The sequence below is a fragment of the Aphidius gifuensis genome, linkage group LG5 (genome assembly GCF_014905175.1).
Source record: "Aphidius gifuensis isolate YNYX2018 linkage group LG5, ASM1490517v1, whole genome shotgun sequence".
Lineage (NCBI taxonomy): Eukaryota > Metazoa > Arthropoda > Insecta > Hymenoptera > Braconidae > Aphidius > Aphidius gifuensis.
The window spans coordinates 1,280,858-1,308,793 of NC_057792.1; the positions used below are offsets into that span (position 1 = coordinate 1,280,858).

Consider the following 27,936-nt stretch of genomic DNA (forward strand, 5'->3'; position numbering starts at 1 on the left):
ATAGGTTTTAAAAATATTTTTCAACTGAAAAAAATTAATTTCATTAAATAAAATATTTTTAATTCAATTTAATGTTAATATTTAATTACATTTTTTTCTATGGCTAATGTTTAACATGTTCATAATTATTTTAATTTTATTTATCCAATAATTATCTTTATTTTTTATTTATAATTTTATATTTTTTATTTAGTTTCATGTTCATTCGCCAGACCGCAGCACTTTGCAGATTGTTATAATCATAATAATTTTGCATTAAAAAAAATATTTCTTGAATCAGCTGTGTTCGTTCAATGCTGGATTGCTGGACGAGTAATTATCAAAAAAAAAAAACAATTATTATTACTATAAATATTGCTGATTGTTGTATCAGTAAAATAAAAAATATAAACTAGCAATTTAATGATAAAAAATAATGTCAACAAGATATTTAAGAAAAGTTTATGGCAATGATTTGCCAGTGGAAAATCATCAAGATGATGACACAAGTGATAATGACGTATCAATAACAGAAAAAAAAACAAAAAATTTCAACGTATTTGATTTGGTTAGTATTCAATTTATTTAAATAACTAATATTCATCTTATTTTATTATATAAATTATAAATTATTTCTTCATTAGCTCAATGATGATTCTGATACCGAAAAACAAGAAGAAAACAACGAGGTTAACGTACCATCTGTTAGCCATCAAGAATCATCCGAAGATGAAACAATAAAACGTAAAAAAAAGCGTAAAAAGAAGAGAAAAAATGATAAACAAGTACAAAAAGTATCATCAGACATTGATGATAATGATGATGAAGAAATTGATGAAATTGAACGTAGTGTACGTGAAGTTAATCGTCTTCTTGGTGAGCCAGTTCCATGTTCAAGTAAAACATCGTCAAATGACACATCAAATATATCATTAAAATATAAAGTATTAAGTGTCCAACATAAATATTTAAATCCTCAAAATGAACTAAACAGAATATGTGGAAGTAAAAACAACCAAAGTAAACAACGTGGTAATAATGGAAGAACAAATTTCCGCAAGACATGGTTAACAAGTCAATCTGATTGGATATCAACTGGTAAATCTGGTTTATCAATGTCAGTTGATAAAAGTATGACAAATTCAAATGACAATATACAATATTTTATATTTAATCACAGTACAAGTTATCAAAAAATACAAAAAAAATTTTACACAGCTGTTGAGAGTCAATCACCAGATAATATTGTAAATATTCTCAACACATATCCTCATCATGTTGATGCATTATTACAATTATCTGATGTATGTAAATTAAATGAAGACTTACAAATGTCTGCTGAGTTTGTTGAACGTGCTGTTCATTGTTTAGAATGTGCATTTCATCCGTTATTTAATTTAACAAATGGAAATTGTCGTTTAAATTATAAACAACAAACAAATCGTGCATTATTTATAGCATTATTTCGTTATTTAATGTTCATTGGTGGACGTGCATGTTACAGAACTAGTCTTGAATTATCAAAAGTATTGTTATCACTTGATCCAGATGATGATCCAACAGCAATTGTTCTTGCAATTGATCTTTATGCATTAAGATCAAAAGAATATAATTGGTTTATTGAATTTTTTAATGCCTGGAATGATGAAAGAAATTTAATTCAATTACCAAATATTGCATATAGCATTGCACTTTGTTATTTTAATATTAATGATATTGATAAAGCTGATGAATTATTACAAAATGCATTGTTTATGTTTCCTGGTGTATTGACTGATTTACTTGATAAATGTGGTGTGTCAACAGACACACGTCTTCTTGGTCATGATTATTTTAATTCAAAAGCTAAATCAACAACAACACCAGCATTGGAAAAAATTGAGAGTCTTTATGTCATACGTACGTTTCATTTGTGGAAAGAAAATAATGTATTGCCATGGATTGAAAAAAATGTACATATTGTTATGGATAAAATTGATAATGGTGATAAATATGCTGATTTTTGTTGTGAAAAAAGAATGCAGAGATATCAAGGACAACTTCCTAAAAATATATTGAGGCATATTGTACTTTCTGATATTAAAGAGATAACTATTTTACAACCTGGAATGCAACAAAATTCTACATTCTTTTCGTATGATCCATTACCACCGAGCGACTCGATTAATATCTATCAAAATTTACAAACAACAGCTACAACAACAGCAGCAGGAGCAGAACCATCAAGTCATTCTGGTTTACTTCAATTATTTGTCTCATCATTGTTTTCTGATCTTGATGGACAATTAAATATCAATGGTCTTAATATTCGGTTAGTTTTCAATTATTTATTTATTGTTTTATTTGTTTTTATCATGTTTATTAATTTATTTGTTTATTTTTCAGACATGCAGAAGAATCTGATGATGCTCCAGATGAATTTGATTAAACAACAGCTTTTATTTATTTTTATTTTTTCTTTTTTTATTTTTTAAATGCCTTATTGATCATGAATTTAAATAGTTAAATAATTTTCAATCAATCATGTTAAATTGATAATTGAAAATACTATTGTATTGTTATCTTGTAAATAAAAATTTACAGTAATATTGAATGAAATAAATTAATAAATAAATGAATAATTTGTTTTAGTTATTTTTCTTGTTGTAAAATTGTTTAATTATTTTATTAATTAATATTAATTTTTTAAAATAGAAATTATTTTTTTTATTTATTTTTAGAAATTAAAAAAAAAAAAAACAGAAATAAATTTTTAAAAATTGCATTTAGCTTTCCCGCCTCAATAAAAAATTTGTTAATTAAATTAATTAATTAAATTTGCTATTTATTATTGTTAATAAAATGTTCCTTATGTACGAAAAAATTTCAGTTACCGTCAACATCCCTATCCGATATGGTCTACTGGTTAGGATATCTGGCTTTCACCCAGAAGGTCCGGGTTCGATTCCCGGTATCGGAAATATTTTTTTGTTTTTTTTTTAACTAAAAATTAACAATAATATCATTATTTATTACAGTACAATTATTTTTATTTGAGCTAATTTTATTATCAATTTAAGAATTTAATACACTTGAGATAAAGGAACTTGACGAAATCACAAAAAAAAATGAAAATATTCCATTGGAAAAATGAAATACAAGTATTTAAAATTAATTATTTTAAAGTTTAATTAATTTTTTAAATAAATAAAAATTAATGATTAATAATAATAAACAATAATTATAACTGTTTATAATATTCGAAATATTTTTATATTTCGAAATAATTCAATAGAAATAATTATTTCTATTTAAAAATTTCGAATTAATTATAATAATTAAACAACAGCTAATAAAATAAAACAAATAATAATTTATGAAAAAAATTTTATTGACAAGTTAATAAATTGATTGAAAAAAAAAAAAACAATTAATAATATTTTTAAATTTTATTATTATCATTTTAAATGCATTAAACAGAGAAGATGATAAAATCTCTTTTTATAACATACAGGTATTTACAATTAATTCTGTATTAATTAAGATTAATCGATTGACATTTTATGATGATTATTTTTTATTTCAAAACCTATCAATATAATTTTTGCTTTAACAATGTGCGTTGTATGTAAATTTTCAAACTCAGTTAATTAAATTTAATTCAATTATCTGTTGATTTTATTTTTTTCATAGATTGCACGGTTATTATTTTTATTTTTCATAATTAAATTTATCTTGTTATTTGATAATATAATTTTTTATCAAGACAGTGTCATAAAAATGCAATATATATATATTAAATATAAAAAGAAAAAAAAATTGGAAATGCAAGTGAGTTTTTAAGTCAACATCTTGCTTTTTTTTTAAATTCATTTTTGTTTATAATTTTTAATGTCTACACAATACTGCCAAATGCTTGATTGTAGCGACAAATACCAGGTCCATATTCTTGATAATCTTTTTTAGTATGACAAACATTATAAAATTCAGGACCACTTGCCAATAATGCACCACCAAACCATACAGCACAACGTTGTTTATGATGTGATATAACACGAACATCAATTGCTGTTGGCTGTTGAAATAAATAAGATAAATTAATACAACAATAATACTACCAAATTTATAAACAATATAAATTATATTTACAGTTATATGTCCACCACTGAGCTTCTTGCTAAGTTCCAATCTTGCATCAACAGTTTTTTTGACATCTCTCTGTAATCTTCTTCCAAAATCTTTGAACATTGTTGAGCCACCAGATAGCACAATATTTTTATAAAGTGATCTTCTAACATCAATTGGACAATTTTGTATGACATCATCAACAATTTCACCAAGTGGTGTTGTAAAATCTGGATTCGCAAACTGTAAAATAAATAGTAAATTAAATATTTATACATTTTTTAAAATTAAATAATCATAATTACCTCTGGATGAAAGAATATTTCTGGTCCTAAAAATCTTTCATATCCAACATCAACATTAAATTCTTGTTGTGTTATACTGTTCATACCAGTATACTTTTTAATTTTAGTTGGATCACTATCATATTTAGCAAATTCTTTGGCAATATCTGGACAAATATAGCAATGTTTTTCTTTAATTGCTTTGGCTGTTTCCAATGATTGTTCTGGTGGTATACCAACTTCACGTTCTCGTAAAAGACTTTGTATAAAATATGTGATATCACGTCCAGCAATTGGAATGTGTTTTATACAACTTCCTATCACGTATCCTTCAGCCTTGAAAAAAATTTATAAATTGATTTGAGCAAAAGATAATTTAGCAATCAATTGAAATATGAAATAATCAAACTTACAACTGGTATAACATGAGTAACACCATCACCACTATCAACAACAATACCAGTCAATGCTCTTTCATCAATAAGTTTTGCTGTCCAAGATGCAGCAAGTGCCAGTACAGCTTGAACAGCAATATATAGACCTGGTACATTAAATGATTCAAACATTATTTCAGCCAAATATTCACGATTCTCTGGTGTATTTAATGGTGGTTCTGTTAGTAAAAAATGATGATCTTCTGGCTCGGCTTTTAAATATTTAAAAATACATTGTTGATAAAAACGTTCCATCAAGTCCCAGTCTTCAACAATTCCATGTCTTACTGGATACTATTTAAATAAAAAAAATTGTGTTAAAATTGTATTTATAAATTGATAAATAATATGATTAATTTTGACAAACCTTTATTGAATATCCAAACGTTCATTTAGACACTCTGAAAAATATCTTGAATATAAAAAAAAAAAAACTGAAAAATATCTTGAATTTAGAAAACAACAACATGAAAAAAGGCCACTTTACTACCAGTGGCGCTCAGAATGCGAGGAAATTGAAAAAACAACAAAACTCACTTATGATCAAAAGTTTGCAATATGGCGCAAAATGAAAGTCGAGCATGATAAATCATCTGGAGAGTAAAAAATATTTGTTATAACAACCTTTTGCGGTTCTCTTCAATCATAATTGCTGATAGTATAACCTAGCGATTATGATTACCAGCAAAACTTGATTTAGTTATAATTTAATTAAAAATTTTCAAAATTCATCTAAAATTAATGTACAAGTTATTATAAAATGTAATCAGATATGGTTTATATAATTAAGTCATTTTTTGAGTTAATAAATTTTTGAACTTTATTTTGTTTTAATATTTTATATTTTAATTACATATCCAGTATGTACCAACCAATTGTTTTCCATGATTTGAGCTTACCCAACTATGGGCCTTGTTGAATTAACACCAACATTTGCTGTTTTCTCTAATAATCAAACTCAATTCAGTATACTGTAATTAAACATTTAAGGATTTATAAAATGTAAATAAAATTACTTAAATAATTGAAAATATTAGTTATAAAAGTAGGAAATTATTAGTCATTCTTGAGTCAATGAATGAATAATAATAATAAATAATAAATAAAATATTATATTTTTTAATTTAATAAGTATTAAGTATATATACTTACATCTAAATAATAATTTTAAAAAATAACATCGAATGATTTAAATCTAGGGATTTTTTTTTAGAAATATTCTTCTCTCTGTATTCTTTTTTTTTTTTTTTTGTCAAAACTGCTGAAAAAAATAAAGTATACGAGAAGTGAGAACGAGACACATGGTGTTTAAAAAAACAGTCAACGCAAAAAAACTTGAATCATATAATTTTTAAAAAATATACAACATACTGAAGCTAAAGGATTGATTGTTATAAATAGGATAAATAGCTAATTCCAGTTTACAATTTAATTAAATTATCATTAATATATCAGCTGTCTTTGTTGGTGAGGCCTGTTATCTTTCAGCGATACAATTGTTTGTAAAAAAATTAAGCAAATAAACAATTCATCATGTCTTTCAAAAATAAGTAAGTAAATTATTTTAATAATGAGTTATTTATTCAATTAACTCATACATGTTGGTAGATATATCGTTTATATTATTAATTAATTGTGCATAATTATAAATATATGAGAAAATGGCACATGTTTCCGTGATTTTAGACTTATTGTACGAATTACCTCAACGGGGTTTTAGTAATTCGAACTGTCAAATTTATTAATTCCAACTGTAAACATTTTGTATGACAGTTTGTAAATAATAAACAAAAAAATATATAAACAAACTAAAGTGACTTTAATTTTACAGTGCTCCAGGGTCATTCTCGTTAACATCTTCAAAAGCCATGGAGAACTCGACATCCTCAAAGTTATCTTTGAAAACAATTGAAAAAAAAAATATACGTTCTCATCCAAAACGTATTTCTGAAATAGAACGAATGATTATGTTAAATCACAAATGTAAATGTTCTGAAAATTGTGAGGAAAAATGTGAAGCTGGAAAGATGTAATGAATAAATTATTTTTAATTTTTAATTTTCACAAATGTTCATAAATATTAATGCCAGTAAAATTGTTTTTATTTCTGTTAAATAGTGAACCTGCTGATACTGGAGATAAAACTTATTCATTGCCACCAGCAGAATATTATAAAATGAAGCATTTAATTGAATATGAAACATATTCTGAAAGAAGAAAGAAGCGTTTTCCTGAAATGCCTCTATCGCGACTGAACAATCAAGTATCTCAGTATCTCCGCAGAAAAAGTCATCAGTCAATCAATTCTAATGAAGAGATAAAACCATGGAGAGCGTTTAAGGTCGAGCATCGATCACCTAATGTGTAAGAAAAAATATTTGTAATAACAACTTTGCTATCACCTCGTCTGTATCACCAAACTGTCACGTTTATATCACATGACCTCATACAATTCACCCCAACTTTATGCATGTTAAAATTTATAATATTTTATAAATAATAAATAATAAAAATAGGTATGCATGACAAAGTAATGAGACTTTAATTTTACAGTGTTCCAGAGTCACCCTCGTTGGCATTTGCAGAAGACAAAGAGAATCCTAAATTTTCAAACTTATCCTTAGAACCTGTTGAAACAAAAAATATACCTCCTGATGCAAGTAATTCTGAAGTTACTAAGGTTTTGTTAAATCACACATACAAACCTGCTGAGAGCTGTGAAACAAAATGTGAAGCTGGAATCATGTAATGAAAATATTATTTTTAATTTTTAACTTTTAATTTCCACATAAGTTTACCAATATAATTAAAATTGTTTTTTTTTTGTTTCTGCTTAATAGTGATCCTGCTGATAATAAAGATGAACCTTGTTTATTGCCATCAGCATCATTGTATAAAAAAAAGACTCTATCAGAACGCGCTGAAGAATTAGCTCTGAGCTCGATGGCACTTGAATGTCAAAGGGAAATGATCACTCAGAATCTTTTGGATGCACAAGAATCATTGAGAAACAACACAATTAATTTTTCAATGAGAAGATAAAACTATGAAGAAACTTGAAGACCCAGTATGAATCATTTAAATTGTAAACAAACTACTACCTCGTCTTGTTGAATTAACACCAACTTGTGCTGTTTCTTTAATTGCAATTGCTGAATGTCTAACCGTCTAGGGATTATGATTACCAGCAAATTTTAATTTAGTATACTTTAATTAAACATTTAGAAAATTTATAAAGTATAAATAAAATTGATACCTCATTAACTCAACGTCAACAGACGTATAAAAATGACAAAGTATTATAATACTGTAGTCATTCTTTGACTCAATAAATAAATGCTTGAAACTTATTTTGTTTTAATTACATACCCAGTACCAACATATTTTTTAATTTAATAAATATTAATTATAATATTATAGTTTAATGACACCAGCACCATTACGTAAAAAAAAGACTTCATCGTCTTCATCTTTAGTGTAATTTTAAATCGCACCTGTACTTACTTTATGTCGTGAAGTGCATAAAGATTGAACAAACAAGTAAACTTTCTTTTCATGAGAAGAGACAACTATGGAAAAACTTGAAGGCCAATCATCTCAGTTATGTAGACTGTGATCATCAAAATAAAATAAACATTATTTTTTTTCAATAAGAAAATTAATTTAATAAATAAAAAATTGAAATGTTAAATTTCTCTTTCAATATTAATAATATACAATAATTTTATTTTTTCCAAATATAAATTAGAAATATGGTAAATTTTTATTTCCATGGAATATTTAACAAAAAAAAAAAATCAAAATAATCATTTAGTAATTTAAAATAAAGAAAAAATTATAAAAATAATTTAAATTATCAAAAAGAATCTTTTTTTTTCTAATAAAAAAAATTAGAAAATCAATAATAATTTGAAGCACATTTTTAAATTCAGTCCATTCTATTCTTCACATTGGTTCTTTACTTTTTTTTTTTTTTTTTTTTTTAATTTCGTTTTATAATTAAATATTTTTTTTTTTATATATTTATAATTTTTTATGATTAATAAGCAAAAAAATATATTTTTTTTTTAGTTTTTCTGTTCGATGAAAATACTGGTTACACTTACCACTCGTGATAAGAAGAAAAAAAAATAATAATAATAAAAAAAATGCATTATCAAAATGCAATGTTAATTGATATTATTGTTATTATTTTTTTTTTGTTTCTTCAAATTTTATCGAATGTAGTATTGTTATTATTTTTCAGAGGTATCAATTGCTTTATAATAAATAATTAATATTAATCATCAGCAGCAACTTCTTTGATAGTTGCTCGACACATTGGACACTCAATTAATTGCAACGGACAAGTTTTGCAAAAACCCCTGGAAAAAATAAAACAATGTATTTCACAATTGTTAAATTTATTTTTAAATTATTAATTACCGATGTTTGCAGGGTAAAAGACGAACAGATGCTTTTTGATCGTAACAAAGTGTACATGAATCTTCTCTAACACTCATTTTACGTAATTGATCCAGATAAATATGACGTGGTAAAACAATTTTATCCTCTGGATTTAATACAGCATGATCATTAAATTTTTTGAATTCACGATCAGTTGGTGGATATTTAAATGGTACATTACCAAAATTAAATAGACATTGTTGAAATGACATAAAACTTGCAGCAGCAAAAAATCCAGATCTGTAAATATTTATATTTTATTTAAAAAATAGCTCATAATAATCAAAAAACGAATTAATTAATTTATAATTACTTTGCTGTTTTAAATACTTGTACACAAGGTTTAAGTGGTACTCCATTAATTGAAAATATAATTTCTAATTTATTAAAATCAAGTAGACAACCAAGTACATCACCAGCTTTCCAAGGTGGTCGATCATGATATTTTTCACTTCTAGCATTGTGCCAAATTAATCTACGACATCCATCACATGATAATGAATAAACATCATCACCAATACCATATCCTTCCTGTTAATTTAACAAGAAAAATTGAAAAATTAATTGTCTTATTTTTAATTTAAAAAAAAAACACTGTAAATGATAATTAAAATAATGGCAAATATAAAAATCATTGATCATTCAATCTTACATGATTTAAAAATGTACTATCTTTTGTTGCCCATCCAATTTGCATGACACCAGTTGTCATAATGAGAGTCTCATAATACCATACATCACTGTCAACTTGAAATGTACATCTAACACTTTCAAATGATGATGCATCACAACGTGCTTCAAGACCATTTGGTGATATTTTTAAATACTCACTAACATCCCTTGTATTTAACATGACATTAATACCAGTTAAATCAACAGTATCATGTGAATATTTTCTTCCATCAATTAAAAATAAATTATCCAAACACCATTGTGCAGAAAATCCAACTTGACGTTTAACATAATTTTTTTCATCAACCCATTTTTCTAATAACAATAATGGATTATTTATTTCAGCTAATAATCTTTTTTGTATTGTCAATTTATTTTCACTTGTTTGGGCAAATTTTTCCAATGCAATTAATGAATAAAGTACTACATAAGGTTCAATGTCTTTTTTCTGTAAAAAAACAATTAACAAAAAATTAGTTTAACAATTAATTTAAATTGATAAACAATATATATTAATTACCAGATTATTTATAAGATAATCTAATGTTGCATTTGATAAAACTGCTATGCTACTTGGTCCAGCTAATTTTTCAGCAATGCAACCAAGTACAACACATATATTTCTCTGTTGTGTTGGTGTTGTTTGCAGTCTATCAGTTTTTTGTGATAATTGAAACATCTCTGATAATTTTAACACTGAATCCTGTTGATAAAATAAATATAATGAAATTGTTATTTTTAAATTGACAAATTAATAGCTACCTTTGATGGCAGTGGACAATCATCAAGCAATAATGTTATAACAGATGGACCAAGTGGACTCAACATTGGAATGACATTAACCATTGAACTAACAACTTGGATCCAGCCTTCTTCTTTATCAGCAATTGAATGAAGTTTTAGCATAGCTTGTGGTGGCTCTTGTTCACTGTTTTTAGAAATAAATAAATAATTTTTTATCATTAAAATTTAAGCAGGTATTGTTAGCTAATAAATATAATTTTAATTTTTTTACTTGTCAACAAGTGCTCCAATGACACTGAGAGTCTCAAGAACATATTTATCAATATCAACTGATGTTGGAAATTTAAAACTTGGCTGATTAACATCACAAATACTATTATCATTATAATTATTTGGTATAATTGTTGTATCATTAACTACATGATTATTATCACAATAAACCTCAGATTCTTCAGTACTATTTTTACACCAACAATTGCCCATTCCCACACTTATTTATTCACCTTTTATTAACACACTTTTCATAATTTTTTACGTGGCATTTAAATTATTAATTTTTATAAATTTATTGTTTATTATTATTTGCTTTTTTTTATGCTTGTTTATTTTTCATATGTCAGATGTCTTATGTATTTTTTTAAACTCAATTTTAACAGGAAAAAAATTGAGTTTTTTTTTTAGTTTTATTTACAAAATTAATTTGATATTTTATTTTCAATTTAAAATTTTGGTAGTTTATTAATTTAATTATTATTTTTTTTTTTTATAACTGTAAAAGTTTTTTAATGTTTCTTGAATTTAATTTTAATCTCTTTTTTTTATCTTGTTTATTTTTAGGTTATACTGTTTGTGGTTTTAATACATTTTGTTGATTAAAAAAAAATTTAACCTTTTTTTGCTTGATAAATAATAAACTATGTAATTTATTTTTTTTGTTTTTGTATTTATTAATAGTAGATTTTTTTTTTCCTTGGTGAATCACTTATTTTTGGAGTTTTTTTTCTTTTTTTTGCAAACTCACTTATGATGCTTGTTTGTGAATGTGTTATTTTTCGCAGTGTATATATTCAAGGTCACATGGCTTTTTTGTTTGTACACACACAATATGAATAATAACAATTTGACAGTATAATTATTATTTGTTATTTTGAAAATTTACTTTTTATTTTTTATTTACTTTTTAAATAATTACAGGTTGTTTAAACTTAATTAAAATCAAGTATGGTTTTTACGATTTCATGGTTTTTCTAGTCTATTAATTTTTTTGATGTAAAGATTAAAATATAAATTCATTTCTATGTTTTTTTATAGAAATAAAAAGTTTTTTAAAATTGGAGCAATTTTTAAATAATAATTATAATTTTATTTGTTTAACAAAAAAAATAAAAACACTTTCATAAATTTTTTAAACAAATTTATCATTAATATTTATTTGGATTAATAATTCATATAATAAATAAATTTATTGAATAATTTTTATAATATACAGTTGATTTTAAAATAATAAATATTTATTTTTATTGTTATTATGTTTTAAAAAAGACGTCATCAGCTGTTTTTTTTTTTGGGGTCGAAGAGAAAAAAAAAAATAATTCTGTTGACTGTCAAAAAAAGGTAGGAGAAAAATATTCCAGCACCGTTAACTTTTTTTTACAACACGTAACACTTATTATCATCATAAGTTTATGTTTTTTTTTTAAATTAAAAAACAATTATTTATACAATAAATTTATTGGCTAAATTAAAATTAACAAAAATCAAAAAATAACAATGAATATTGTTACTTGTGTTGCACCTGTAAACATTGCTGTTATAAAATACTGTAGGTCAATAATAATTAACCCTAAATAATTATAAATTAATATTAATTTAAAATTTAAATAACTGTATTAATTTTTAAAATACAATTTTAGTATAATTTAATAATTATTTTTCTTTTTTAGATTTATTTTTTTTTTTGGTCAAAAAGTTCATGTAACTTTTGACTTTTGATCTTTGGTATCTTGATATTATTTTTTATTCTAAGAAATTTGATGTTTTAATATATTTATTTGTTTATTTAATTAATAAATTAATTGATTAATTAATTTTTTTTCAGGGGGAAAAAGAGATGAAAAACTTATTTTACCAATTAATGATTCTATATCAGCATCACTTGATACAAAACAGGTAAAAATTAATAACTATTATTAATTAATTAACTAAACATAATATTATTATTAATTGTTATTAAATTTATTAATAAACTATTTTATTTTAATTTAGCTATGTGCAAAAACCACCGTGATGGCAAGTTGTAATTTTAAAACAGACAGAATTTGGTTGAATGGAAGGTAAAAATAATAAAATTTTTAATTAATCTATTTAATTGTTAATAAATAAAGCTATTTATAAATAATTTACAAAAATTATTTCATTTATTTTAGAGAAGAATCAATGGATAATCCACGACTTCAAAATTGTCTTCAACAAAGTATGTTACATTTAAAAATAGACAAAACTAAAAATCGAAAAAGCTAAATGAATAATTGATACAAATAACAAATGTTAATTAATTTACAGTTAAAAAAAGAGCACAATTATCATTGGAAATGAAAAACTGGCATATTCATATTTGTTCAGTTAATAATTTTCCAACTGCAGCTGGTCTAGCATCATCAGCAGCTGGTTATGCTTGTCTAGCTTCTGCACTAGCAAAATTATACAATATAAAAGGTGACATAAGTGACATTGCTAGATCTGGATCTGGTTCAGCATGTAGAAGTGTTTATGGTGGTTTTGTTAGATGGTACATGGGCAGTGATCCTCAAGGAACAGACAGTATTGCCAAAGAAATTGTTCCATCAAATTATTGGCCAGAAATGAGAATATTAATTCTCGTGGTAAATGATTCGAAAAAAAAAGTGTCAAGTGCAATTGGTATGAAGAATAGTGTTGAGACATCAGAGCTATTAAAGTATCGAGCAAATAAATGTGTACCAGAACGTGTGGAGTTGATGCAACAAGCAATTATTGATAGAAATTTTGATAAATTTGCTGAATTAACAATTAAAGATTCAAATCAAATGCATGCTGTTTGTTTGGATACTTATCCACCATGTTCATATCTAACAGATGTTACACATTCAATTATTGATATCGTACATGCTTACAATGATGCTGTTAATTGTCTAAAGGTATTAACATAATTATCTAATAAATAAATATAAATAATAATTGAATTTTTCAATTAACAGGTTGCTTATACAAATGATGCTGGACCAAATACTGTTTTGTATCTTTTAGAAAAAGATGTACCAAGTGTTTTAGGAATAATTGATTATTATTTTCCACAAAATGATAACTCAAATTACATACGTGGCAATGCACCAGAAATAATTAAACCTTCAGCTGAATTAATTGAAAAAATTAATCGTGATAAACAATTACCTGGTAAATTAAAATACATTATTCATACGCAAATTGGCGAGGGTCCAATGTACATTGATGATCCAAAAGAGCATTTACTTGACACAAAAGGTCATCCAATTGACTTGTAAAATATAATTTATTTATTAGTAAATTATTTTTATAAATTAAAAATGGTTTATCAAGGGGAATATGTAATTTTTTTTGTTTTAAATAAATTATAAATTCAAATGTTGACATTAAATGATAAATAAAAGCTTTACACTAAAAATTATTGACTATTCATTTGAAAATAGTGTATTATGAAATATGATCACGTGATAGTTTTGTGACTATGATTTATTTTTGTCTTGAAAAATTATTTTTCGTTGGGTATTAACTCTGATAACGTAAAAGCTGATTGATATTGAGGAGAAATAAATTTATAAATTGATAACTTGAGTCAACAATTAACGGTATTGTATAAATTTAATTATATAAATTGAAAATAGCAATAAAAGACATACTGAATTAATTGTTTTACAGGTTATACATTGAATTTGATTAGCAAATAAAATATTATAAACATCAAGCTTGATAATAATGGCACAATCAAAAGGTTTGGAATTAATAAAAGCACTTATTCAAAGATCAGTGTCGCTGAAATCATATGATTATCAATGTTTAAAAAATGTGGGTATATAATTTAATTAACAAATGATTTTAAATAATTAATTATAATGTTATTTATTTATCAAGGTGAAAGTATTATCAGCTGGTGATGGAAATATAAAAGCAGAATTTACAGTTGCTGAGGAACACACTAATTCAGCTGGTGCACTTCATGGTGGATGTACAACTACACTTATTGATTCAATATCATCATTTGCATTAATGACTGATAAAACTAATAATCTTCCTGGTGTTTCTGTTGATCTAAATATATCGTAAGAAATTAATTTAAATAATACTAATAAACCTCAAAGTGTTTAACTAATTTCGTTGCTTTTATAGCTTTTTAAAAAAAGCTGTTCCAGGTGATGTACTTACCATTGATGCCCAGACAATAAAAGCTGGTAGAACATTGGCTTTTTTAAAAATTGAAATGGCTAAAAAAAATGATGGATCAATAATTGCTCGTGGACAACATACAAAATTCATTGGTTTTTAATTATCAAATTATTGTATAATATAAAAAATTAATTTTTAATTATATTTGTTAGTTAATAAAAATGTAATTTACAGGAAAATATAATTTATATTATTTGATTATAAGTATAATATATACAAATTTTATAAATAGCTAAACTGGATTTGATATTTTATTTGATACACGATCAATTTCACCATAAAGTTTATCAAGTTCTTTTTCAAGTTTTTCAATTGATTTTTTAATATCAGATAATTGATCTTCACATTGAGTTATTCTCATTGATTCAATACCAATATTATTAATTTCTGAATATTTATCAGCATTTCTTTTGGATCTTGATATTGAATTACCAACTTCATCACAATTTTCACAACAATCTGACCAAATTCTTATGTCCATTGATGGTATATCATTACAATCAATAAAATCATTATCATTTTCAGGCAATAAAAATACATTTGGTTGAATTTTTGTAATATTATCACCATTATCACAAATAATTCTAGCCAAATTAACTTGTTTTATTTGTTGTAATTGTTCTGGTTTAAATGTCGTTGGTGATTCATACCAAAATCTATCAGCATCTCTTGTTCTTTTAAATTGTTCAAGTAATAAACATTTAAATAATGGTCCAACTTTCATACCAGGTAGTTGATCTTCTAAAATACCACCAACCCAAACATCAATATTACCAGGATGTCCATAAAGTTCTTTTAATTTATTTCTTATTTTATCATTTGATATTTCATTACTAAGATCATCAAAGCTATTTGGAATAGACATATTACAAAATTTTCTCCAATCAGAATAACCAGTTATACCATGATCTCTTGATCTTTGTATATTCATTGCAGCTAAATCAAGTGCAACAGCATGAGCTGTTTTAAATAATTGCTCAGTTAATTCAGTATTTAAATTTTCATTTGGTAATTTTAATTTTGCTGCTGTTGCAAACATACCACGTATCAATGGATCAACACCACCCTCATCAACTAATCTCCATGGTGAAAAAAATGCATCACGTAAACTTAATGGTCCTTGTGGTATACTACCAAATGTTTCATTTAATCTTTCAAGACGTGGCTGAATAATTGAATGACCAAATCTTAATGCAGCTGCTGCAAATACATTTGATATACTTGGATCAATATTTGGATTATATCCATCATAATGACCAATAAGTTGTTCAATATTTTTTCCAAATATTATTGGTATCCATTGTTGATATGTTATATGTTGCATTTCAGCACCAACAATTTTTCTTGATTCTTGATATATTTTTTCACCTGTCCAATGTGGATTATATTCATTCAAAAGTCTAGCAATTCTATTATGTTCTCTAAGCCATATTGTATGCATTGCCAATAAACCAACTTGTTCATTTGCTCTAATATCACCAGCAACAAAACAATTTATTGTACTTTCTAATGGATTTCTTCGACAATCAACAAATTCTCCAGATGCATATGGTAACATTGCTTTTCTTCCTGGTAATGCTGGACCTTCTCTTAATAAACCACGATCATTACCTTGTTGTAAATCACGTAAATTTTTAGCAAGTTCATCATTGTAACCATAAACTTGTGATGCATCAAGATAACTTGTTAATTGATTCATTTGTTCACGTGGTTTTAAACCATTACCCCATAATAAACTAGTCATACCAGAACCACAAACAGCACTTGTACGTACAAAATCAATACATCTTCTATTTTTAACTCTTGGATCACCAGGTGGTACTTCCATTGGAAAACATGGAGCTGCATTATCACATGATTTTTTACAATCAATACCATCCCATGATTCACTTGATACTGCTGGTAATGCATGATCTAAATCATGATCAAGAAATTGTCCCCATTGCATAACCATATGTGTTATTCCATTATCAGATGTTATTTTTTTAGTTGATATTAATGTTGTTGATATTAATCTTGCTGCTGGTTTTTTATAGCCATAATATAGTCTACCTTTTTCCCATCCAATTGGCTGTGAAAAACCATTTTCATATATTGGCTGTAGTATTCTACGAAAACCAGTGTATGATGAACCCCATGTTTGATGTTTTAAATTATTACATGAACCATCAATTGTTCTATATTTTTTATGATAACAAAGATTATTACAATTTTTAACTTGACGATGTCCAGTACAACCAGATAGTCTTTCAATTTCTTGTATTTGTTCAATTGATAATATATCACTGTAATTAAATGGACCAGATGTATTTGCTGTTACACCTTGATCAATGTAACGACGTATATTAACAAGTGTTCTTTCAAATATTTCAGCTGGTCTTGCTGCAGCACGTGCAATTTCATTTGGATATCTTGCTAATCTAAATGGATCTGTATGTAATTTTTTACTTTTATCATCATTAATACCAAATAAAGATTCAAGTGTTTGATTAATTGCTTTGTCAATTGATTTAGTTGCATCATTAAATGCACGTTTTATAATTGTATCACTTGTACCAGTTGTTTGTTGTATTTTTAATAAACATTGTGATGTTGCACGACCATATTCATTGACAGCTGTACATTCATATCTTCCAGCATCGTTAGCTGTTATATTTTTAATATATAAATTTCCACCTCTTGATAATTTATAACGTGAATTTAGCTCCAATGCACTACCATCTTTTTTCCAATTTATTATTGGTTTTGGTTCACCTTCAGCACGACATGGAAGTTCAACAATTGCACCAATTTCACTAACTAAATTACTTGGTGGTTCGTATATTAATTTTGGTGGTTTATTATTTTTATTAATAACTTTTAAATCAGCAGATACCTCAGACATACCAAGACTACTTTTAGCTTGACAAATATATCTTGCAGTATCTTTTACATCAACTGATAATAATCTCAATGTATTACCATTATCTTCAATAAATATATTATCTTGGCTGGTAATTTTTTGTCCATTTCTCCACCATTCAATTTTAGCTGGTGGTCTACTATCAACAACACATGTAAATGATACATCATCACCACTGTTGGCTGTTTGTGATGATGGTATTTCAATAAAACGAATCAATGGACTTGCTGTTACAACTGCTCTTGCTTTTCTTGATGATATTTTACCCATTTTACTTTCAGCAATACATTCATATTCACCAATGTCATATTCAGTTATATCTGTTATAACAAGTGTACCATCATCTTTCATAAAATAACGACTACCATCAATAATCATGTCGTTTGAATTTTTCATCCATTTTATTGATGGCTTTGGATCACCAATAACACGACAATTAAAAAATACTGTATCACCAACTGCAACATGTACATCTTCTGGTCCTTCCATTATTTTTGGTGTATCTTTAATTTAAAAAAACAAACAATTATTATTTCGATATAATGTTGATTACAAAATAATTAATACTCACGACAATGGAAATCATCTGGTGACATTGAATTTAATGAACGACCCTGCATTTCAATTGGTGCCTGACATATTGCTGCAATTTCAGATGGTCTTTCTTTTAATTTTTCAACAAGCCAAACAAGATCACAATCACAAATAAGATCATTACTATCCAATCTCAATCTTGTCATACTACCAAAATTTTCAAATGCATCAAATGGAATTTTATGTAGTTTATTATTTTGTAAAAATAAACGTTCTAATTTTGGTAAATTTTTAAATGTTTTTGATTCAATTACAGTTAGCTCATTGTCATGTAGATATAGCTGTTGTAAATTTATCAGCTCATTAAATGCACCAGGATTTATATTATTAATATGATTTTTGTATAAATATAATATTTTTAAATTATACGATCCGATAAATGCATTTTCTTTTAGACTTTTTAGCTTATTATCATTTAGCAAAATTGTGTCGAGGCTTTTTAGTCCGATAAATGTTTCTGGTAATAAATCGGTAATGTCATTGAATCTTAAATCTCTGAAAAATAATAAAACATATTTTTTTTTGTTAACAAATAATAAAATTAAAAATTGTTTATTTAAAGTAAACGTGGTTTCTAGCTAGTTTTATTTTTTATATGTTTTTTTATGTCTTTCGTTTTTGTATAAATATTGTGGTGTCTGGAAACATGAAACATACTTGAGTGTGCAAAAATAGAGTTCTGGTTTAAATTGTAAACGAAAGGCATTACTCGTGATATATTTTTTTAATTTTATTTTCTTTTTTTTTTTAAATGTATTTTCTTATATACGTTGTGCGTCATCTTTTGAATTAGAAAAATCGTTAAAATTAAATTGTTTAAACAAGTAGAAAAAAATAAATTTATATTTAACGAGAAAAAAAATAAAAAAGTAAGATGTTATCAATGATGTCATAATAATAAATGTGAATTGATATTTAAGTAGAGTAAAAAGGTGGGAAAATATATATATAAAATTATGATTATTATATTAAATTTTTTTTTGAATGATATTTGTGTTTAAATGATGATGATAGTGGGCGATCGGGTTAGCGAGTTTAAAACTGTGTTGAAAGATAAATGTTGGGGATTGGGTCGAAGTTGTTGCTCTTTTTTTTATTTATTTCAATTTTTTTTTTTTTTTATTATTTCCTTTTTATTCTTTTACTTTTTTAACTCGTGGATTTATTATTAGCACAAGTATATATTAATTCAAAAATAAAAAATTAAATTTTTCTATAAAATAATTGGCTCTTTTGTATTAATTTTACGAATTTTAAAATAATTTTTGTATTTAAATTTAAAAAAGAAAATTTTAATTATTAAAAAATATTTTATTTTTATAGAAAAAATTAGATGTAATTATTTTTTATATTTAATTTGTGTAAATAGTAAATGAAAATTATATTTTAATTTATGGAAAAATTGATTAATAAATTAATATTATTTTAAATACTTACAAGACTGTTGTATTTTTAGGTACTTTTGGTACCCAAGTAAGACTTTGAAACATACATCTAACACTTGTGTGATAACACCAGCATTTTTTTGGACAATCAAATATTTCTTGTTGACTTGAAACTTCAATAATAAATCCAGCAAGTAACAAGACAATAATTATCTTAAATCCAAGCTCCATCATCAACTCCAATGAAAGAAAAAAAAAACTGTCTCAATCAAGATGTTCCATTAAACTATTTTAATTCAGTAATTTATTTTATCTAAATTTTTGATAATTATTTTTTTTACTATTTATAAATTATTTCGAGAGAAGAAGCTCTCTGCCGGTCGTGTTTCTTCAACGACTGAAGCAGACTCGTTGATTCTCTGTATGTCGAATTAAACGGAGACAGAGTTTAACATAAAAAAAGATATAAACATGGATTGCGGGAGTGGTGATGTTGGATGGACTTGACTCTAAGTATTTTTTTTTTTTTTTTTTTCCAAAGCGAGACAAAAATATTTAAGCCTTTATAAATAAAAATAAATTTCATTCATTATTATCAAAAAGAAATAATAATAAACATTTATTTAAACGTAATTTAGATAAATAATTTTAATAAATTAATTTTTTCCAGGTGAAAGTGGTCAAGAAAATTCATCTTAGATATACTCAAAATATACATTGTGTATTTAATATATGCAACTCTTGTAATCCTTTTAAATTATATTATTATTATTTTTCAATAGTTTGTTTTTTTATTTTTTATCTTTACAATATGCCACACAGTTAAATGCTCACGTATTTATTCAGACTATAAACATTTATTTTTCTTTATAATTATCCAAACAAAAAAAAAAATAAATTTGTTATTTTATTTTTTTTCTTTAATTTATAGTTGATAGAAAACGTAATTAATTAAATTATATTCTAAGCAGTATTGATATAAATTGAAAGAAAAAGAAGAAGAGATTGTTTATTGATAAAAAATGATAATAAAATAAAACCGGTTAAGCGTATAAATAAACTGAGGCTTAACGATAAATTTTAATAGAAAAAAAAATATCATAAATTTCGATATTCAACAAAGAAATTTCGATTTTTTTCTAACAATGAGAATTTTTTTATTTCTAATAGATGCAAGAGAGGGAAATCCTCAATATGATTTTATTCCCCACTTTGGATTTTCTGTTGAATTAATTCAATAATTCAATACATGTATTTATTTTTTTATTTAACTCATGAACACCGTTGATTTTTCGAAACAGTTAGTAGGTTCTTATGTCTAATAATAACTCAAATTTTAAAATATTATTTTTTGTATTTTTTATTTTTTAATATAATATATTTTAGCTAGAAATTATATTAGTTTGTTATTTGTCTTTATGACTTTATCATTTAATAACATTACTCTTTTTTTTTTTTTTAAATATATTAATACAAATGATAAGAAATTTCGAATTCTTGGATAAGACAGTATCAATTACATACTGTCGTTATTTCGCTCCAGAAAAACCAAGTAGTTAATGACAAAAAAAATAAATAAATATAACGTATTTAACCAAGAATAAATATCATTGAATTTAATAATAATTATGATTATTGATGTTGCTTAATTAGCCGGAATTCCGGGGTTACATTGTCATATACAATTTGATAATTTGATATTATTTTTTTTCTATCTTAATAATCAAACAGTTAGCATTATTATTTTTTTTTTATATTAACTTTAATTTATTTATTTATTACTTTAAAAAAACAAAATATTATACAGAAAAAAAATAATTATTATTATTTTATCAAACAAAGAAATAATTTTTCAAATTATTAAATTTTTTTTCTTTTTTTTTTTTATATTAATTAATACTAAAAACGTAATGATTTTCTAGTCGAATTAATATTTACAATATGTATCATATTGATAAGTGTAGAAAAAAAAAAAAAAAGGACTAAAGATGATTATAAAATAATAATAATATTTTATATAAAATATACAATAATTAAATTGTAAAAACAAAATGAATAATAATAATATATTAATTGTCTCATGTCATTTTGAGATAAATAGTTCTTTCTCTAACTTTACAATGTCTTAATTCACGTAATGCACGTTGTGCTTCACTTGGTGATGAGAATGCAACTCTAGCATCACCAGTTGGCATGCCTTTTTCATTGTATCTTCTAATGACATTTTCTCTTTTAACATCAAAGTCACGAAAGAATTCAATAATTTCATCAATATCAGCTTTAAATGGTACATTTTCAAGTGACAAAACACAACCAGGTTTACCAAAACCTTCAACACAATCCATTGGTGGTCTATTCATAATCATTGGTGGACGTGGTGGCATACCCATCATACCTGGTGGTGGTCCTCTTGGACAAAAACCACCATTACCAAAACGTGGTACACCACCAGCACCCAATGGTGGAAATCTTGGACGATCATTAATTCCCATTGGTGGAAATGGTGGTATTGTATCAATAATACCAGAATCACCTTGTTCCAATGCATCCATCATTTTATTACGTGATATTAAATCAATAATTGGTATTGATTTACCAAGTGGTGTACCATTTTTATTTGTTGCTCTAATGGCTTCTTCAATTGATTCAAATTCACAAAAACAACCACCAAATGGTGTACCAATTTTATTAACCATCATATGTATTCTTCTTGGTACAATACCAATATCACTAAAATAATCAATAATATCACGTTCATTTATTTGAAATGGTAAACCACGCATTATAATACAATCAGATGAATTACCATCAATAATAATATTATCACTACCATTTTCATGTACACGTTTAGCTTGTTTATATTTATCATCTGTTATTGATATTGTTGTTATATTTTTTGGACCAATTTTTAATGTTTGTTTTAATGCTGTATTTGCATCTTCTGATCTTAAAAATTGTATATATGCTGTATATTGTGTTGTACCATTTGTAATATCTTTTTTAGTTGATATAAATAAATCATTTATTTTCCATTCATTAAATGTTTTAATAATATCAACTTCTTTAGCAAATGATGGTAAATCAATAATCATAATACATGATGAATTTAAATTATCAATTGTATCTTGTTCTTGATCAATATTATTAGTACTAACATCACGTTCTGGATTAAATGAATCAATTGCTTTATCAAATATTGTTTCTTCAAGTGTACACATTTCAATTTCTGAACCTCTAACATAACGTGTTGTGCTTAATGCCTGTTCTCTACCTTCAATTTTATTAAATTTAACATATCCAATACCAACACGATTACCATGTGTATCATTTATTAATTTAATACCATCTTTACGTATATAAATACCTTGAAATGCATGACGTACATCACTGTATGTTGCATTTAATGGCATATTACGTATTTCAATACAATAACCAATATTATTATTACTATTACTATTATTATTGTCATTTGAAAAACGTGTAGAATTACCATTACCAGAATTTCTATTATTTTTTAATCTATCATTTGTACCAATTGATGAAAGAAATGTATTATTATCAAATGGATTAGCATTATTTGATTGAAATGCATTTGGATTTCTTCTACCTTCAAGTTCTTGTATTGTTTTACTTAAATTATTTTGTCCTGAATTACTGCTGCTATTATTATTACGTGTATTTTTACTATTACTATTAATATTACTAGTACTACTACGATAATTTGAATTTGTAGTATTATTACTATTGCTATTATTATTACTACTGTTGCTAAAACCAAATTCTGAATTGTTGAAATTATGACCACGTGGAAATCTAAGATCAGTTAAACGTGGTGGTGGATCATTTGGCCATGAATTACGACTATTATTATTATTACCAATATTTGGTAGTGTTAAATTTGGTGGTAATGTACTTAAATTAATATTAGCAATACCAGGTGGTTGTAAAATACTATTATTACTATTAATGCCATTTAATGAAAATTGATTTGGTACCAATAATGATGGTGTACCACTTATTCCATTAAAGTTAATATTATTACGATCATTATCATTTGTTATTGCAGCAACACCAGCACCTAATATACCTGGTGCAATCATCATTGTTTGCATTTGATTTTTAGGTGGTACTTCCCATATGCCATTGTCAAGTAATTTATTTGTTAATTGTAAATTCATTAATTTATCTTTTGGAAATTGACCAACACATACAACATCTGAATTATCATCTTGTATGTCTTGTGAATTTTTACGACGATCATTTGATCTTCTATTATTATTATCACGTTCATGTGAACGTGTACGATCACGTGAACGTGAACGTTCACGACGACGACGATTATTACCACGATCACGACGATCACGTTCACGAGATCTTGAACGATCACGTCTACGACGACTATCACGACCACGATCACGTCCACGATCACGTGATCTTGATCTTGAACGATCACGTCTATCTCTACGATCTTTACTACTTGATGTTTCACTATCATTATCACGTTTTTCAGGTGTTGTTGATAATTTTTGATGCATTTGATTTGATGTTATTGGTGGTGATGATGCAGCAGCTGCTACTCCTCCTATTCCTCCTGTTGATGATTGTAAACCAATTGATGATGTTGATTGTACAGCTGATGTTTGCATAAATGATTGTAAAGATAATGTTTGTTGACGTGCTGTTTCAATTACTTTTTGCATTTCTGTACGTGATGATAGTAATAATTTTATCTTCATTTCTTTTATTTTACCACCATCATGCATCATTGCTTGACGGGCATCCTCATCAGTGCTGTTAAAAAATTTAATTTTCATTCATTTTGGGAGATTTAAATAATAATAATAATATTAAGAAAAAAAAAATAAATGTATTATTCAACATTTATTGAATGAATTATTGTAAATTAGAAAAAAAAATTTCATTATCTGATGAAAGAATTAATAACGGAGAAATAATTTAAATTATGAATTTCATATTTTTATATTAGCTTATTGATGATTTTTTTTTTTTTTTTGAAAGAAAATTACCTGAATGCTATGAAAGCATCGCCTTGTTCACCTCCAACAATGTGAACACCACCCTCGGGAATGCCCAGACCCCGGAAGAATTGACGGATGTCAAGGGCATTTGCTGACCATGCCAGATTTTGTAGTCTGATAATAACACTCATTTTTTTTGTTTATTTGTTTTAACAAAATAACAATTTAAAATTGTTGAGAGTTGTATTATTTATTTATTTTATTTTGGATACCTGAGGGAGGTCAAGAATTATGTTAATAAAATATTGGGGTTTATTAATTAAATAATCAGTTTAGATTTATATATTATATTAATTAATTATTTTCATTCATCATAATAATGTTAAGGCAAATTAAAATTTCCTGAAGAATCATAAATTGTCTTTGTTTAAAAGATATTATTTTATTGTTTTTATAAAATAATGCTGAGTGTATAATATGCTCAGGTTAATGATTAATCAGTTGTCCTTGATTGCAGCAATCGACTCGGCAACAAAAACAACTCGGCATCGTTGATGATTAAATTAAAAAACGAAATAAATAAATAGTCATCAAGTAAACGTAAATTAAAGTGTCTTACTAACAAACAAAAAAATAATCACACACATCATGGTGATAGATAATTAAAATCCAGTTGATAAATGCATTTTCATTTCATCTTAAACCAGGCAAATTAAATAAATTAAATAAAAATATAACTATGATGATAAAATCCTGACAGAAATAGTATAAATTTTGTTTCTTTGGTTCAATAAAAAATTACAGTAAAAACCGCTGCTGCAATATTTGAATATTTTAAATAAAAATAAAAAACAAAATCAAAGATAATTTTAATCCAAATTGAGAAGAGAAATAAATCTATCTAATGAAATTGTAATTTTTTCAATTGACGTTGTTTCTCTCTGTTGAACAAAAAGTTGAACTCTAGTGTTGAAAAACACTGGTGCATATTGTTTATTGAAGTAAAAGCAACTTGTGAATAATAGCAGCCAATATTTAAAACCAACATAACAACGTGTTGTTTCGATTTAAAAAAAAATAATAATAAAACATAATTATCCATGTTTTTGGTTCATCCATTTTCTGCTCATTTATCTTTTTCCATAATCATCAAGTCTCATTGATTATTGTCAATCAAATTTTAAATAATAATAAATTCGAGATATTGTTTTAATAACCAATTGAGAAGTTTGTTTTTTTTTTTTTATTTCGATTTCGATTTCGAATAGCAATTGGAGGAGATACTGAGATGCAATTCAGCTGCGATGTAACTGCTTTGAAGATTGACTGCTCCAAGGACAAGAATTAATTATCACGATATTAATAGCCAGATGGCATCAAAAAAAAAAAAAAATGACAAGTAAATAATCACGAGTATTATTTATTAAAAAAATTGATTTTATTAATCTGCTTGAAACAGTTTTATCACTGAAATGACAAGTCGATTGGCAAATAATTAATGGTAAAATCAAGACAATTTAATCATTTACTCATTTAATTTTTCCTATTAATTCATAAAAAAATATATTTAATAATTAATTTAGCATTGGGGAAACGTTCAAGTTTTATTTTTAATTTTCATAATGACGATGGCATTTCATCCAAATAAATCATGACAATATTCATCCTATCTTTGTTTGAATTACTTACCTTCAAAAATAATAATTATTTTAGATAAAAAGTAATTTAAAAAAATTGAATTTATGTTAAAAAAAACAAAACATAACATAACCTCTCTTTGAATAAATAATTGGGTTTAAAAATAATTGTATATAAATAAATAGATTAAAAAAAAATATTTGTTTGGAAAGAAAAGTATTTTGAGTACTATTTTGATGAAAAAATTACCTTAACAGGAACTTTGAGCAAGAATATCTCTTCAGTCTTCCAAAGTTGAAGGTCTAAAACGTGTAGTTAATCGTTGTTTGTTAATCATGAAGATATCAACGATGATTAATTATTATTATTATTTATTTATTTATATTTTTTTTTTTAAACAAAATTGATGACAGCAACGATGAAGTAATCTCGATGAAAATCCAAAAGTTGTTGTTAAATAACGAAGACAACAACGTTGTATTTTTTATTATTAAAAAATAATTAATTTTCTATTATTAACCACCATTAAAAATACACCAGGGAAACTGACATCATTAACTGTTATTTTTTTTTTTTTTGTTGTTTTATCATTTCATATATACCTGCATATTGTTTATTTATTTTTTTTTGTTTTATTAGGTAATGTTTAATAATGTTTTTGAAACTAATTAGATCATTTAATTTTTTTCATGGAAAATATTATCACACCCTCTTGTCAAGACCTAGAAAAGAAAAAAAAAAAATAAACAAACAAAAAAAAAAAAGGAAATTTTATAACACATTTTAAAATTAAATATTTTTTTTTTTTTTGATATTATTTAAAACTTACCAGAAAAAGTTGGACAATTTTTAATTAGTCAGGTTGTTTCCAATATCACCCAGCTTTGATTAATTGGCATAACTTCTGAGGTGTGAAATAAAATGGCAACAAAAAAATATGTGATGCAACGAATTCACTGTTCTGAATGAAAAAAAAGAGGAAAAAAAAAAAAAATGAAAAAAGAAATTTGAAAAAACAAATGATCGGTGGATTGTATTAATTTCTACGCGTTGATTAATTTTTTAATTATTAAATGGTTAATAAATTGGGTCAAGGTATGTGAATAATATTATTAATTGTATATTTTTTTTTTATTTGACGACACTTGGAGGACAAACGTTGTGCCTTACAAATATGGCGTCGATTCCCTGGGAATGGTCATGAAAACCCCGGACACTTTCTCTCTCATTATGGTGCATTTACAACGAAAAAAATTATCATTTTCAATAAAAAAAATAAACAAATCACGAAAAACAATAATAAATAATTAAATAAAT

General features: G+C 25.2%; 8 protein-coding genes and 1 non-coding gene across 10 annotated transcripts; 5 read left to right on the forward strand and 4 right to left on the reverse strand.

The window, feature by feature from the left end:
* The first annotated feature begins 224 nt into the window (after positions 1-224).
* LOC122856696 (transcription factor 25) lies at positions 225-2,601 on the forward strand. The gene is made up of 3 exons (XM_044158469.1): positions 225-547; positions 624-2,290; positions 2,365-2,601. The coding sequence occupies exons 1-3, from the start codon at positions 416-418 to the stop codon at positions 2,405-2,407; spliced, it is 1,842 nt and encodes a 613-aa protein (XP_044014404.1). The 5' UTR covers positions 225-415; the 3' UTR covers positions 2,408-2,601.
* Positions 2,602-2,866: 265 nt separating this feature from the next.
* Positions 2,867-2,938, forward strand: Trnae-uuc. The gene has a single exon. It is a non-coding gene; the product is annotated as a tRNA-Glu (tRNA).
* Positions 2,939-2,991: 53 nt separating this feature from the next.
* On the reverse strand, positions 2,992-5,180 carry LOC122856697 (actin-related protein 3B). Its single transcript, XM_044158470.1, has 5 exons — positions 5,169-5,180; positions 4,781-5,095; positions 4,389-4,703; positions 4,108-4,326; positions 2,992-4,033 (listed from the first exon to the last, which is right to left on the reverse strand). Exons 2-5 carry the CDS (start codon positions 5,054-5,056, stop codon positions 3,854-3,856), a joined length of 990 nt encoding a protein of 329 aa, XP_044014405.1. The 5' UTR covers positions 5,057-5,095; positions 5,169-5,180; the 3' UTR covers positions 2,992-3,853.
* An 891-nt stretch (positions 5,181-6,071) lies between these two features.
* LOC122856699 lies at positions 6,072-8,150 on the forward strand. Of its 2 annotated transcripts, none has more exons than XM_044158471.1 (5): positions 6,072-6,351; positions 6,633-6,830; positions 6,920-7,165; positions 7,355-7,546; positions 7,642-8,150. In XM_044158471.1, exons 1-5 carry the CDS (start codon positions 6,335-6,337, stop codon positions 7,841-7,843), a joined length of 855 nt encoding a protein of 284 aa, XP_044014406.1. In that variant the 5' UTR covers positions 6,072-6,334; the 3' UTR covers positions 7,844-8,150. The 2 variants fall into 2 exon arrangements, with proteins under 2 accessions (XP_044014406.1, XP_044014407.1); XM_044158472.1 differs by lacking the exon at positions 6,072-6,351 and adding an exon at positions 6,505-6,565.
* Positions 8,151-8,440: 290 nt separating this feature from the next.
* LOC122856700 (RING finger and SPRY domain-containing protein 1-like) lies at positions 8,441-11,941 on the reverse strand. Its single transcript, XM_044158473.1, has 7 exons — positions 10,935-11,941; positions 10,682-10,847; positions 10,440-10,622; positions 9,900-10,367; positions 9,561-9,778; positions 9,227-9,487; positions 8,441-9,165 (listed from the first exon to the last, which is right to left on the reverse strand). The coding sequence occupies exons 1-7, from the start codon at positions 11,144-11,146 to the stop codon at positions 9,081-9,083; spliced, it is 1,593 nt and encodes a 530-aa protein (XP_044014408.1). The 5' UTR covers positions 11,147-11,941; the 3' UTR covers positions 8,441-9,080.
* Positions 11,942-12,253: 312 nt separating this feature from the next.
* LOC122856702 (diphosphomevalonate decarboxylase) lies at positions 12,254-14,342 on the forward strand. The gene is made up of 6 exons (XM_044158476.1): positions 12,254-12,485; positions 12,762-12,832; positions 12,929-12,996; positions 13,090-13,136; positions 13,226-13,839; positions 13,900-14,342. The coding sequence occupies exons 1-6, from the start codon at positions 12,434-12,436 to the stop codon at positions 14,200-14,202; spliced, it is 1,155 nt and encodes a 384-aa protein (XP_044014411.1). The 5' UTR covers positions 12,254-12,433; the 3' UTR covers positions 14,203-14,342.
* LOC122856703 (acyl-coenzyme A thioesterase 13-like) lies at positions 14,223-15,358 on the forward strand. The gene is made up of 4 exons (XM_044158477.1): positions 14,223-14,526; positions 14,597-14,743; positions 14,810-14,997; positions 15,065-15,358. The coding sequence occupies exons 2-4, from the start codon at positions 14,654-14,656 to the stop codon at positions 15,219-15,221; spliced, it is 435 nt and encodes a 144-aa protein (XP_044014412.1). The 5' UTR covers positions 14,223-14,526; positions 14,597-14,653; the 3' UTR covers positions 15,222-15,358.
* Positions 15,200-20,434, reverse strand: LOC122856701 (peroxidasin). Its single transcript, XM_044158475.1, has 3 exons — positions 20,055-20,434; positions 18,595-19,112; positions 15,200-18,526 (listed from the first exon to the last, which is right to left on the reverse strand). Exons 1-3 carry the CDS (start codon positions 20,234-20,236, stop codon positions 15,354-15,356), a joined length of 3,873 nt encoding a protein of 1,290 aa, XP_044014410.1. The 5' UTR covers positions 20,237-20,434; the 3' UTR covers positions 15,200-15,353.
* A 638-nt stretch (positions 20,435-21,072) lies between these two features.
* LOC122856704 (putative uncharacterized protein DDB_G0282133) lies at positions 21,073-27,859 on the reverse strand. The gene is made up of 4 exons (XM_044158478.1): positions 27,449-27,859; positions 26,869-27,341; positions 25,030-25,253; positions 21,073-24,793 (listed from the first exon to the last, which is right to left on the reverse strand). The coding sequence occupies exons 3-4, from the start codon at positions 25,170-25,172 to the stop codon at positions 22,081-22,083; spliced, it is 2,856 nt and encodes a 951-aa protein (XP_044014413.1). The 5' UTR covers positions 25,173-25,253; positions 26,869-27,341; positions 27,449-27,859; the 3' UTR covers positions 21,073-22,080.
* Between the last annotated feature and the right edge of the window lie 77 nt (positions 27,860-27,936).

Excerpts from the sequence above, each read along its gene's own strand:
- LOC122856696 (XM_044158469.1), top strand. The coding sequence starts at position 416 with ATGTCAACAAGATATTTAAGAAAAGTTTATGGCAATGATTTGCCAGTG. Across the intron at positions 548-623 it reads ATTTCAACGTATTTGATTTG|CTCAATGATGATTCTGATAC; the intron begins GTTAGTATTCAA and ends TTTCTTCATTAG. Across the intron at positions 2,291-2,364 it reads ATCAATGGTCTTAATATTCG|ACATGCAGAAGAATCTGATG; the intron begins GTTAGTTTTCAA and ends TTTATTTTTCAG.
- LOC122856697 (XM_044158470.1), bottom strand. The coding sequence starts at position 5,056 with ATGGAACGTTTTTATCAACAATGTATTTTTAAATATTTAAAAGCCGAG. Across the intron at positions 4,704-4,780 it reads TTACTCATGTTATACCAGTT|GCTGAAGGATACGTGATAGG; the intron begins GTAAGTTTGATT and ends ATTTTTTTCAAG. Across the intron at positions 4,034-4,107 it reads TCAGTGGTGGACATATAACT|CCAACAGCAATTGATGTTCG; the intron begins GTAAATATAATT and ends TTATTTCAACAG.
- LOC122856699 (XM_044158471.1), top strand. Across the intron at positions 7,166-7,354 it reads GAGCATCGATCACCTAATGT|TGTTCCAGAGTCACCCTCGT; the intron begins GTAAGAAAAAAT and ends TTAATTTTACAG. Across the intron at positions 7,547-7,641 it reads AAATGTGAAGCTGGAATCAT|TGATCCTGCTGATAATAAAG; the intron begins GTAATGAAAATA and ends TCTGCTTAATAG.
- LOC122856700 (XM_044158473.1), bottom strand. The coding sequence starts at position 11,146 with ATGGGCAATTGTTGGTGTAAAAATAGTACTGAAGAATCTGAGGTTTAT. Across the intron at positions 10,848-10,934 it reads ATTGGAGCACTTGTTGACAA|TGAACAAGAGCCACCACAAG; the intron begins GTAAAAAAATTA and ends TTCTAAAAACAG. Across the intron at positions 10,368-10,439 it reads ATTATCTTATAAATAATCTG|AAAAAAGACATTGAACCTTA; the intron begins GTAATTAATATA and ends GTTTTTTTACAG.
- LOC122856702 (XM_044158476.1), top strand. The coding sequence starts at position 12,434 with ATGAATATTGTTACTTGTGTTGCACCTGTAAACATTGCTGTTATAAAA. Across the intron at positions 12,486-12,761 it reads CATTGCTGTTATAAAATACT|GGGGAAAAAGAGATGAAAAA; the intron begins GTAGGTCAATAA and ends ATTTTTTTTCAG. Across the intron at positions 12,997-13,089 it reads AGAATTTGGTTGAATGGAAG|AGAAGAATCAATGGATAATC; the intron begins GTAAAAATAATA and ends CATTTATTTTAG.
- LOC122856703 (XM_044158477.1), top strand. The coding sequence starts at position 14,654 with ATGGCACAATCAAAAGGTTTGGAATTAATAAAAGCACTTATTCAAAGA. Across the intron at positions 14,744-14,809 it reads ATTATCAATGTTTAAAAAAT|GTGAAAGTATTATCAGCTGG; the intron begins GTGGGTATATAA and ends TTATTTATCAAG. Across the intron at positions 14,998-15,064 it reads TCTGTTGATCTAAATATATC|CTTTTTAAAAAAAGCTGTTC; the intron begins GTAAGAAATTAA and ends TTGCTTTTATAG.
- LOC122856701 (XM_044158475.1), bottom strand. The coding sequence starts at position 20,236 with ATGATGGAGCTTGGATTTAAGATAATTATTGTCTTGTTACTTGCTGGA. Across the intron at positions 19,113-20,054 it reads CCTAAAAATACAACAGTCTT|AGATTTAAGATTCAATGACA; the intron begins GTAAGTATTTAA and ends ATTATTTTTCAG. Across the intron at positions 18,527-18,594 it reads ACCAGATGATTTCCATTGTC|ATACACCAAAAATAATGGAA; the intron begins GTGAGTATTAAT and ends TTTAAATTAAAG.
- LOC122856704 (XM_044158478.1), bottom strand. The coding sequence starts at position 25,172 with ATGAGTGTTATTATCAGACTACAAAATCTGGCATGGTCAGCAAATGCC. Across the intron at positions 24,794-25,029 it reads GATGCTTTCATAGCATTCAG|CACTGATGAGGATGCCCGTC; the intron begins GTAATTTTCTTT and ends ATTTTTTAACAG.